This window comes from Octopus sinensis, linkage group LG10, assembly GCF_006345805.1.
Source record: "Octopus sinensis linkage group LG10, ASM634580v1, whole genome shotgun sequence".
NCBI lineage: Eukaryota > Metazoa > Mollusca > Cephalopoda > Octopoda > Octopodidae > Octopus > Octopus sinensis.
The window spans coordinates 5582489-5595492 of record NC_043006.1 but is presented as its reverse complement, the minus strand read 5'-3'; the positions used below and the strand labels follow the sequence as shown (position 1 = coordinate 5595492).

At 33.0% G+C, this 13004-nt stretch overlaps 1 protein-coding gene across 1 annotated transcript; it reads right to left on the bottom strand.

Moving 5' to 3' along the window:
* Window positions 1–216: 216 nt before the first annotated feature.
* Window positions 217–4735, bottom strand: LOC115216621. Its single transcript, XM_029786103.1, has 3 exons — window positions 4634–4735; window positions 4125–4176; window positions 217–1412 (listed from the first exon to the last, which is right to left on the bottom strand). Exons 2-3 carry the CDS (start codon window positions 4168–4170, stop codon window positions 742–744), a joined length of 717 nt encoding a protein of 238 aa, XP_029641963.1. The 5' UTR covers window positions 4171–4176; window positions 4634–4735; the 3' UTR covers window positions 217–741.
* Between the last annotated feature and the right edge of the window lie 8269 nt (window positions 4736–13004).

The window sequence follows — 13004 nt, the reverse complement described above, 5'->3', positions numbered from 1 at the left end:
CTTTTTTCTTAGGAAGCAAGTCCCTTACTAAAATATATCGCGTCAACAGCAATTTTATGATATTTCAGATATTGTTTACAAAGACACCTTTTTGACGAATGCGATGTCGGGATATAGATCTTAAGAATGTGTACCCCTGAACATGATAGCTAAACCATTCTAATATTATTTGACTTCATAAAAAGTACAAACAGGCAAATGAAGAACAACTCGACATTAAAAGCGCATTAAAGAAGTGTTTTATTAATCAAATATATCCACTATAAACAGATTTTTGTATAAGAATATTTCAAGAAATCACATAAAATCAAATGTTTGAATAGATTTTTGTTAGCATATTGATATATATTGATATAATCTCCAGGTAATCAGATATTTAATCTTGGTTGGAAGAAACATACACTATTTCCTTCTCTTCTCATCATTTGTAGATTTTGTGATAATGTGAGAAACCAACAAGGTTGAAAAAATACTTGATTGCTATGCAGAGATATTTTAGCAAATTAATAAAAAAGAAAAAGTTTATTTTGGTTATTTTTGAACAAATGATTTGTTTGTTATATTGTATGCACTAATCTGTTGTTATTGACGGAAATCTATAGGAAGATGCACTGATAGTAGACATGGAGTATCATTCACAATGATGCATGCCTCGTATCAATAGACATTATCATCAGGATTTGAGATTTTTCTGCTGGCATTATCTAAATATTTTGGACGAATTGTGAATGGCATTCGTTTTCATTCTATTTCATAGATATATTCTGTCGGCATGTAGTTCATCATTGATCTCATACTGTAGGCATCTGCAGGTATAGCCGCATAATCGGGTATCATGGCCATATTCTTGCCTATCTTATCTATCATTGATTTTTTATAGATGTCTTCTGCAGGTATAGCCGCATAATCGGCTATCGCACTTTTCTTGCCTATCGTCTCAATTGGACGTAAGGCAATGTTTGGAGGAATGGCTGTGACTGGACGAAAGTCAATGTCTTTCATTCCCATGCGTATTTCCTGGATATAATGGTCCGCCATTGGCCTTGATTGCATAATGGAAGCATCTGCAGGTATAGTCGCATAATCGGCTATCATCGCACTTTTCTTGCCTTTCATTGATCTTTTATTGTAAGCATCTGCAGGTATTGTCGCATAATCGGCTATCATCGCACTTTTCTTGCTTTTAATTGATCTTTTATTGTAGGCATCTGCAGGTATGGTCGCATAATCGGGTATCATGGCCATATTCTTGCCTATTATATCCATCATTGACTTTTTATAGATGTCTTCTGCTGGCATAGTCGGATAATCGGGTATCATCGCCATATTTTTGCCTATTATATCCCGCGGCATCGTACTCATATAATCGCGAATCCTGTCATATTTGATCGACCTTGCTTGAGATCTTCCTGCTATAAGAAAAAAAATAATAAATACCAGTTAAGATATATAAAATGGATAGGAAGATTAAAATTTATATATTTTACGCACTGTAAATAAATAGAATAATGGATTATACAATACCACTACAAGTCTCTTGAAATTTTAGTCATAAAAAATTCCCAAGCAATTCTGAATTCCTAATCAATCCCACCGTGAAAAATCTATTTTCATAAAATTTGATATGGCACGGTTGGGGCTGTGTTGTAAGAATCTTGATTCCCAACCACATGGTTCCGGGTTCAAACCCACTGCGTGTCACCTTGAGAAAATGTCTTCTACTATAGCCCCCGGCCGACCAAAGCCTTGTCAATGGATTTGGAAGACGGAAAACGAAAGAATGTCGTATATATATATATATATATACGACCTTCCTTATATATATGAGTGTGTTTGTGTGTGTGTGTTTGTGTGCGTGTGTTTGTGTTTGTGTGTGTGTGTTTGTGTGTGTGTGTTTGTGCCCCCAACACACACACACCATCGCTTGACAACCGATGTTGATGTGTTTACGTCCCAATTACATAGCGGTTCGGCAAAGAAACACGACAGAATAAATACCAGGCTTACAAAGAATAAGTCGATTTCTTCGACTAAAAGGTTGTGCTCCAGCATGGCTGCAGTCAAATGACTGAAACAAATAGAAGAATAAAAGAATGCTAGATGGCAAATTTATTGTTCGCGTCTCATCAACAGCACCGTTATGAGAGTTTGTGACCATTAAATACGTAAGTCTACCCAGTTTTGAATTGAGACAATGAGGCCTACCTCAGCGCTTAATGAGTGTAGTATAATAGTTGTAGTGTTTTACCTGAAATCTTTCAGTGTGCAATATTAACATTAGGTTATCGTTCGTATCTGGGAACTAACATATTCCTCAATATTTACACTTTCTGAAACTGGGTTGACAGCCAGCAAACCTTACTAATTAAGCAGGATGGATGTAAATTGTGAAGGATGTATAGAGGAAGCTGAAGTGAAAAGCCTTGTTCCAATTATTCTAAAAACTTTTTGCCTAGGGCGAGCCCACAGCAATATCATAGCATTTGACATAAAATAGAGAAATATTTTTGTTTCACTTTTAACACGTAATACTGAAATAGTGGAGAAGATATGATATTGCTATGGGCTCTCTCTAGACAAGAAGTTGAACATTTTTCTGCCCATGAAACTACATGGACCCTAAGTAAGTCATGTGTAAAATTTGAATGAAATTGGTTGTGTAGTTCTCAAGTTTTAGGGAAACAGACAGACAGACACATTCTCAGTTTTATATATATATAAAGATACTTTCACTTTAACAATAAAAATTAGAGATAATAATGACAATTGAATGATATGTAGTAAGTAATAATTAAAATCAAACTAAATTAAATCGTAACATAACAATTAAAAGTAAAAATAGCAATTGGTATAAAATTGCATCAATGACTCGAACTTGAATAAGTGGTTTCACATGAATGGAAATAAATTAAAAATAAAATTAGTGTGCAGAAATGGAATAGTCCAGATGGAGCTGAGCACACACCATTTACCACGGCTTTTACATTAGATTATCTGCTAATTAGCTTAGCATTAAGTATCTATATGAAGTTTGGCTGTATGTAATGTCTGTTTTCTCGAACAGCCGTTTCTACTGAGTACTGCTGTTGGTTTATTTCTTACGCATAAATGACTATAGCTTCAACTGCGTACTGCCTTTTGATTCACCGTAAGGTTTGTTGTTATTATTATTACTGTTTAACTATTGTTATCACGTTTGTTGGTTCCTCGTAAGGGAAACGTTGTTGCGTTGTATTTTTTAAATAATTGTAAACCGTAACCCTCCCCCTTTGGGAGAAGGAACTTTGGTTATTGCTTAAAAATTGAATTGTGTCCCTGTTTGGGGAAATTGACAATATTTTCACCGTTTATACGGAAGCATTTTTGTTAAAATGCCTTCGATAGAAGAAAGTCCAAACTCATTAAAATTAAAATGGAAGAAATACAAACCTATTTCGGATCGATCATCGACAGAGTCGGTGAACCTAGGAAAACACCATCAAACGAAATATAAAAAAAAATTAAAGAAAAGACTATTGTCTATAAAGTATACAATGTAGAGAAAAAAAATATTTGAACACCTGGAGGAAAGCACCATCGTAAAGTGTCTTGGTGTAACTATGAAAGATATCTAACCAAGGGCGGTAAATTCGCCACGATAGAAGCAAGGTTAGAGTCAACGGAGCGTGCAAGGGAGTACTCGACTCGAACCTTGCAAAGTGGAAATATTTTATTTTTACGTTTATATCTGAGACGTAGGACGTCCCGGAAAAAAATTTAAAATGTTCCCCCAGAAGTAGAGGTAGGCTGGATTGTAGCCACACTTCTATACAAGAGGGAGGACAAGATACAATTGATTAAAATTGCAAGAGACGGGCCTACATTTCCAGTCTCTTATATATTTTGAGTATCGTTATCACTAGCGATATATAGATATAACTTTGTATTTTGTATTTCATGTGTAGATGTATATATATAGAGGTACATGTAATATGTACACGTATATATATACACATATATACATGCACCAGCACTATGACCCGACATCGACGGGTCATAATGCTAGTATTATATATGTGCTAATCTAACGAGAAAAATATTAAAGAATGAATTTTCATCATATTTGGATAAAGATCTTAACTCACCATTGAAAATGAGGAAGCAGCAGGCTAGAATCAAATACTTCTGCATCTTTACCTGCAATCAAGAAATATACTTCTATAGACAAAGGGAATTACTTTTGAACTGTATGATCATGCATTTAGGGCCAATATATAATGAATAGACGGTAGAAAATGTTCATGTATTTCGATTAGCAATTTATTTTTACAACTTGACAATATTATTAGAAAGAAAATTCTTTAACAGGTTACTAACCGAGGCTGTCGAATCTATAGCTGAAAATACAAGAAATGAGCTCAGTGACACGATTGCTAAAACGGAGCGAATGCTATTTTAGAATATTTTGTAGTGTAAATGCTTCTTTCACGAAGACATCCCACCTTATGCAATAGATGTAAAAATTGAAGTGCAACATATAAAGACAAGTATTCATTATAATGATAGAAATGCGAGGCAACCTTCAGAATAACAGTAGAAAACATTGCTGAAGTGGAAAACTATGATCTGGAAATAGAGAAAACAACTTTTCTACCTTGTCTGAAGAAAATCGGCGAAATGGAAGGTTCGAGAATTGAAGTAAAATTTCGACACTTTACAGTCTGACTGATAAGCGGACTTACTCACTTATATAGCTGATTTCAGGCATAAAATGGCGGACAAAGCGCCTAACGTATATCTGAAAGAGGCGGGACAGGAATAACAAAAGAAGGGTTAATGTATAGTATCTTGAATGTTCGGGACAAGGGTGACAAAGACGGAGCTAAAGGACACTATCCTGGGGAGGGAGGGCAATGTCAAAATTTGACTCCTGAAAAATGTAATTGCTTACATTATTATTTTCGATATGAAAAGCTCTCACCACAAAATCAATTCATGTCAATGTAACGGAGAAAATACTGAGTTAGTATTTTACGATACTGCTTTGTTCAAAATTTTAGCAAAGCATATATACATAGTGCCAGTTTTAAATTGCCATTGTTCAAAATTTTAGCTAAGCATATATACATAGTGCCAGTTTTAAACTGCCATTGTTCTAAATTTTAGCAAAGCATATATACATAGTGCCAGTTTTAAATTGCCATTGTTCAAAATTTTAGCTAAGCATATATACAGAGTGTCAGTCTCATTCTGAGTTCAAAGTCTACTTGCGACGAAGATAGATTTTATTAATATAATCATGAAGGCGGCGACCTGGCAGAAACGGTAGCACGCCGTGCGAAATGCGTAGCCATATTTCGTCTGCCGTTAGGTTCTGAGTTCAAATTCCGTTGAGGTCGACTTTACCTTTCATCCTTTCGGGGTCAATAAATTAAGTACCAGTTACGCACTGGGGTCAATGTAATCGACTTTTTCCCTTTGTCTGTCCTTGTTTGTCCTTTCTATGTTTAGCCCCTTGTGGGCAATAAAGAAATATTTATATATTTTTACTTGTGTTGATGCAATTGATTGTATTATTTTCGTTCAAAAATTCTCTATGAGCCTGGAACCCAATAGTTGGAAAAATCTACTGATATGGCGACCGTATTAAAGCTGAAATATTTCATTGAGATTTCAAAATGTCTCATTTTATGAAATTTTCTGAGCGTAAACTCTCAAGAATGTTTAAGTAAATATAGATTTTTGGCAAAAATGCAACGGCGCCTCTACAAGTTCATTTCGCTTTTAACACTTTTATTCTACCAATAATAAATGCAGGTAAAAAAAGCCGTGAAGAAAGATTATTTGAAATAATCAAGAAATGGCTCTTGTCAGACAAAGACTTGAAGCTTTCCACGAAATGCTGAAGACATTAGCAGGAAATCATTGAGACTTGAAAGAGGAATGCTGGAAAGACTGGTCTGCCTCAAGATAAAAGTCGCTTTATTGAATATGAAGTGAGTTGGAATGGTATTGTTAGAGCCCACATTTCAGGCTTGAGAAACAATTATTTTATGACAAAGGAGTTTTTAGTAGTGGCCCTCAGGATTTCCTGATGCTTCAAGCAAAAGCTGGTTCTGAATATTAACATTCATTATTGAGAACATATTGCACACCATTAATATGCATGTAGTTCCGAAGGCCTCCTGTAACACTATTGCCCTTTATGTACAAAGGTCTGCACATCCACCGCCGGTTTGAAAATCTATTTTGAGTGGTTGCACGAATGTGCAGTCTCTTCTGATTAGGTCAGCGAACAAATTTCGTTCACCACAGTTAGTCATTATACAATTTCGAAAACCAAGTAGTTCTGTGTAGTCATCTTAGAACCCATAGTAGAAAAGTTATATAAAACTTGGTAATAACTGGTAGGCACAGGAGTGGCTGTGTGGTAAGTAGCTTGCTTACCAACCACATGGTTCCGGGTTCAGTCCCACTGCGTGGCACCTTGGGCAAGTGTCTTCTACTATATCCTCGGGCCGACCAAAGCCTTGTGAGTGGATTTGGTAGACGGAAACTGAAAGAAGCCCGTCGTATATTTTGTATATATATATATATGTGTGTGTGTGTTTGTGTGTCTGTAGTTGTCCCCCCCAAACATATGACAACCGATGCTGGTGTATTTACGTCCCCGTAACTTAGCGGTTCGGCAAAATAGACCGATAGAATAAGAATAAGTCCTGGAGTCGATTTGCTCGGCTAAAGGCGGTGCTCCAGCATGGCCACAGTAAAATGACTGAAACAAGTAAAAGAGTAAAGAGTAACTGTCATAAATAGACCCTTTTATTATTAATTTGTAATTATAATTTACTCCCTGATCGAAGACTGCAGTTTTCTGCGGTACTGCTGGTAACATACCTGTGGTTACAAGGGATAGATATGTATTCTCATTCGGTTATGTAAAGTTTGGAAGTGTTGGTTGGATATGCGTTGCACGATGTCGCTCGATCGTGTGCATATTTAACCCTAGGCACTTTCAAATTTTATATTGGAAATGCTACACTGATGATGATAAATAAGTAATTAAACACTTTAATCTCGAAACGCGTCTGTGGCTAATCGGAGTCGTGTTGATTCATTGTTTTTCTATTTGCCTACATAAAAAAGTGTGTTACTGCCTGGGAGATTCTTACGGTAGTAGAAAAGGGATTTTTAACTTCTATTTCTAAATTCGGTATGTGTTGAACCAATTAGCCGACTCCTAATTATAATTATGTTTATAATTATAGAATATTTGTATAATTTTACCTATAAAGGTTATTGTAACGTACCGATCTACTTGGTAAAATTATTAATTAATTGATTAATTAATTAATTTTACCCTCGTATCATTAATATCTATATATATAAAACTGAGAATGTATGTCTGTCTGTGTGAATCCCTAAAGCTTGAGAACTACACAACCAATTTCATTTAAAGTTTACACATGCCTTACTTAGGGTCGATGTAGTGTCATGGGCAAAACAATTTTTAACTTCTTGCCTAGGGAGAGCCCACAGCAATATCATATCTTCACTATTTCAGTATTACGTGTCAAAAGTGAAAGAAAAACATCTCTCTATCGTAATGTCAGATACTTTCACTTTAATACTGAAACTATTAAAGTGAAGCTATTATATAACAGGGATGAACTGTAACTGGACATCCATTCTGCTAGAAGAAGATCCGCTATGGTCTTATATGCTACACCACTGGTTTTAAATTCATAATATTCAAATTTATATTCAATTTTTCACCCTTATTATTTTAAATTAAAATTTACATGTATATATATATATTATATTAAATTAGAGACAAAACCACTATTAGGCAAATCAAACAATGAAAAACTTAAGCCAATACATAAGCTTATTTAATTTATATTATTTAAATATATAACAAAATTATAAAAAAAATATAATTAATATCACACTACGATCGTTTCATGCCTGCTAACTTCTTCAAATTTTTGAGTCGCAGTCATTCATCAGGTGGTTTAAATGTCTAAAATATAATCAATATTTTTAAGATATAAATAATATATATAATATAATAATTTTACCTATAATAAACTCTATTATTAAATATGATTATATCGAAATCGACTATAATGTTAAATATTAACTTTAATTTATAAGGTAGAAAACTCATAATCTAATATCAATATTAGTCTATATCTAATTACATAAATATTTAAAATGACTAATATATATAAATTTTCAATGAATATATATATAAATATTATAATCAAGATCTAAAATAATCTCTATAAATAATTGTATATAATGAAAACCTAATAAATTTAATTTTTCATATTTAAAGATGAAATAGCTAATTTCAAAATACAAATAAACTAACTTAAACGGACTTTCAAAATCTTATGTAAAATACTTATAGAAATATTCAATTCTTAGTAATATAGTATCAAATAAATACTAGAAGTACTATAAATATAATTATGAATGGGAACAACTATCTAATATAAATTATGCTATTAAATTAGATAATTATTCCCATTCATAATTATATTTATAGTACTTATAGTATTTATTTGATACTATATTACTAAGAATTGAATATTTCTATAAGTATTTTACATAAGATTTTGAAAGTCCGTTTAAGTTAGTTTATTTGTATTTTGAAATTAGCTATTTCATCTTTAAATATGAAAAATTAAATTTATTAGGTTTTCATTATATACAATTATTTATAGAGATTATTTTAGATCTTGATTATAATATTTATATATATTTTCATTGATAATATATATATATTAGTCATTTTAAATATTTATGTAATTAGATATAGACTAATATTGATATTAGATTATGAGTTTTCTACCTTATAAATTAAAGTTAATATTTAACATTATAGTCGATTTCGATATAATCATATTTAATAATAGAGTTTATTATAGGTAAAATTATTATATTATATATATTATTTATATCTTAAAAATATTGATTATATTTTAGATATTTAAACCACCTGATGAATGACTGCGACTCAAAAATTTGAAGAAGTTAGCAGGCATGAAACGATCGTAGTGTGATATTAATTATATTTTTTTAATAATTTTGTTATATATTTAAATAATATAAATTAAATAAGCTTATGTATTGGCTTAAGTTTTTCATTGTTTGATTTGCCTAATAGTGGTTTTGTCTCTAATTTAATATAATATAATATTTTACTATAAAATTGGATTCAATCCTAAATCTGATTTTTCCCTGTTAGTTTGGATTTATTCCCTAATATTTATTATAATATATATATATATATAGGTGTATACATATAGATGTACACACACACACACAGACACACACACAGACACACACACAGACACACACATACACACACACACACACACACACACACACACACACACACACACACATATATATATATACATATACACATGTATATATATGAATGTATATATATACATGTATAAATATATAGATGTATATGTATACATGTATATGTATAGCTGTATATGTATACATGTATATGTATAGATGAATTTCTATAGATATAGATGCATATATATACATGTATGTGTAGATGTTTATATATATAGATGTACATGTAATATGTACACATATCTATACACATATATACATGCATACATATATACACCCATGCACACATACACACACACACACATACATAGGTGCAGGTGTGACCGTGTGGTTACAAACTTGGTTCCAAAACATATGGACCTGAGTTCAGTCCCACTGTGTGGTAACTTGTCATGTGTCTTCTGCTATAGCCTCAGACCAACCAAAGCCTTGTCACTGGATTTTGTAGGCAGAAACTGAACGAAATCAGTTGTATATATATATATATATATATATATATATATAATATATATATATATATATATATATACATGTATATATGTAAGTCTATGTGTGTGTCTTTGTGTTTCTCCCTCATCACTGCTTCACAACTGGTGTTCGCTTATTTACATCCCCATAACTTACTGGTTTCACAAGAAGAAACTGATAGAATAAGTACCAGGCTTATCAAAATTAAAAAAAACCCACTAGGCAGTGTCTCATATTTTTGTTTGCCCACTCAGTTGTATCTATCAATTTATCTTTGTGTGTGTATATATATATATATATATATATATATATATGGATTTCGTACACAGGAACTGAAACAAATCAATATCGTATATATATATATGTATGTATATAAGTGTTTGTGTGTGTCTTTGTCTCTCTGTTTAGCCCTCATCACTGCTTCACAACTGCTGTTCATTTATTTACATCCACATACCTTACTGGTTTCACAAGGAGAAACTAATAGAATAAGTACCAGGCTTATCAAAATAAAAAAAGCACTAGGCTGTGTCTCATATTTTTGTTTGCCCACTCAGTTGTATCTATCAATTTATCTTTGTGTGTGTATATATATATATATATATATATATATATATATGGATTTCGTACACAGGAACTGAAACAAATCAATATCGTATATATATATATGTATGTATATAAGTGTTTGTGTGTGTCTTTGTCTCTCTGTTTAGCCCTCATCACTGCTTCACAACTGCTGTTCATTTATTTACATCCACATACCTTACTGGTTTCACAAGGAGAAACTAATAGAATAAGTACCAGGCTTATCAAAATAAAAAAAGCACTAGGCTGTGTCTCATATTTTTGTTTGCCCACTCAGTTGTATCTATCAATTTATCTTTGTATGTGTGTGTATATATCTATATCTATATCTATTTTAGTCATTTCTTTTATGATCCAAAACTAGGTCAAAAGTACTGAATGGATCTTTTGGGGAAATTATATTCTGTGCATATGGGCCATAACCCCCATGACAATTCATATATTTCTACTGTTGATGAAATATTAATCACAGATATTAGACACAAATGAAGTAATATTTATAAAATTTTATCTTCTTACAAGTTAGAAAGACCCCTCCATGGGGACGTAACTCTCACAATGTTGTCATTTTATCTAAGCAAAGACGAATACAGTTGTACTCTTGGAAGCTGTAGGATTACGCGAGCATAAAAGATGAGCATTATTTGTAATTCAATGGTACAACAGTGAAAGAGTTTGCTTTGACATAGACTTAGATCGTGATTTCTGCAATGTGCTGCATAAAATGTCAAGTAAATGAAAGGCATCTTTGCCTCGACTGATTCAGTTGCAAAGTGTTGGGTAAAGTTATTTGATTGCAGACCTCCTTTTAGTCTTTTTATTATCACTGGGTCACACATAGTCCCCAGATGGTAACATTGATTTGAAGGCCTTCCCAGATGAGTGACTGGTTATTCAAAGACATTTATAGATTGTATATTTATTCTATCCAGTTATGTATCAGTATAGTGGTCATTTGCAAACTCCAACTTTCATTTCTCTTTAGCCCTCGCGTCACACAGTTGTTAATGTTTATTTAAGTTGGGTCACGCCCTTCTAATTGCTATAGATTCGTAATGCATCTTACGGCTGTGCCTGTCACCTGGATGGTGAGGATTCCTACATTGGGAGTGGTAACGACTAGTGTAGGGTAGCTGGCTGCTTATTGTGATCATTCGCCTCTTGGTTTCTTGTAGCTTTGCTCTCTTTTACAAACCCAGTGAGCATATATTTCCTATTTCAAAGAAATTCAAACAATAGATATAAGACCCAAGTTAAAGAGATTCTCAACAATTCAACTTCCCTGGTTGACACTAAGATGCCCACCCCCAATAGAGGCGTTAACTCTCACATTTTAGAGCTCCATGACCTTCATTTTTCAGGTTCAATAAGACTGGAATTTTGGAATATGCGCATAAAAATCAGTAGTATGGGATACATGTGGCACGGTTACAATTCTTTTTAGGGTGTGTAAAGAGGGAAATAACCCTTATCTGCAATTTTGATGAAATTTCAAACATAAATATTCCAGTTCATTACAGAAAATATAACAGAAAAGTCTAATTCTTCAATTGAATGTAACATGGGCAACGCCAGGTATCTCTGCAAGTATATATATATATATATAGGTAATGGTGTCACTGAGACCCAAATGTGTCAGGTAATACTGAATAAGTGCTATAGATAGACCGTAGTTAAGTTCCAGGTTCGGTGATTATGCGAATAAAGGGTTCAACGTTGATCATATGTCAGTATGTGTATAGTAAATCCTCGAGTATAGTCCACCCTTGAGTATAATACGCAGGGGATTTTTAGGGGGCTGTACATCGGAAAAATCTAAACCTTGTGTATAATACGCACCTCCTCTCTAACTTGAGTCGTGTGTAATTAAGCTAGTAGCACATAGTCGAACAAACACTTCCGCGCATCCGTAGTACAATACTGGTGATGTTCTTAACTGTTATATGGAAATGTAAATATGTTTGCAAATTGCTTTTGTTACATGTTATTCTGTGTTCTGAATACTTTTATTTTAATAAATGTTGCTTACTGCAAGTTATGGATGATTCTTTTATGACTTCATTGCTTTCAGGCTTAGCAGAAGCTTTCTCTTCTGCGGGTCTTACAAATAGCAAAGGACCACGTTTCGGATTTCTCCCATCTTGCGAGCTCTGTGACGAAAACTGTTCGATCAACAGCAACAGCAAGACAATTAGAACTTCAAAATAAGTCCCTTTTTTTTTTCAAAATTATTTTAAATGTATGGTTTACACACGAATTTACTGATCACAGATTTTGCGTTCAGCTACAGTAGGATTTGAACAGAATAAAAAAGATGCGAACCAGGAAACTTAAATGATGCTATGTAAAATTGCTATATGCCACATCGACGAGGATTAAAATGACAATATAATTAATGGTAGTAATGATTTCAAATTTAAGAGAGTGGTGCTGTGGATTGCTTCTACCCCAGTGTTCATCTGCTGCTTAGGTTTTCGAACCCGAAAGGATGAAAGGAAAAGTCAACCTCAGTGAAACTTCAACTCAGAAGATAAAGAACCGGAAGAAATGACTTTAAGCATGTTGTATGGTGCCGTAACGATTCTTCCAGC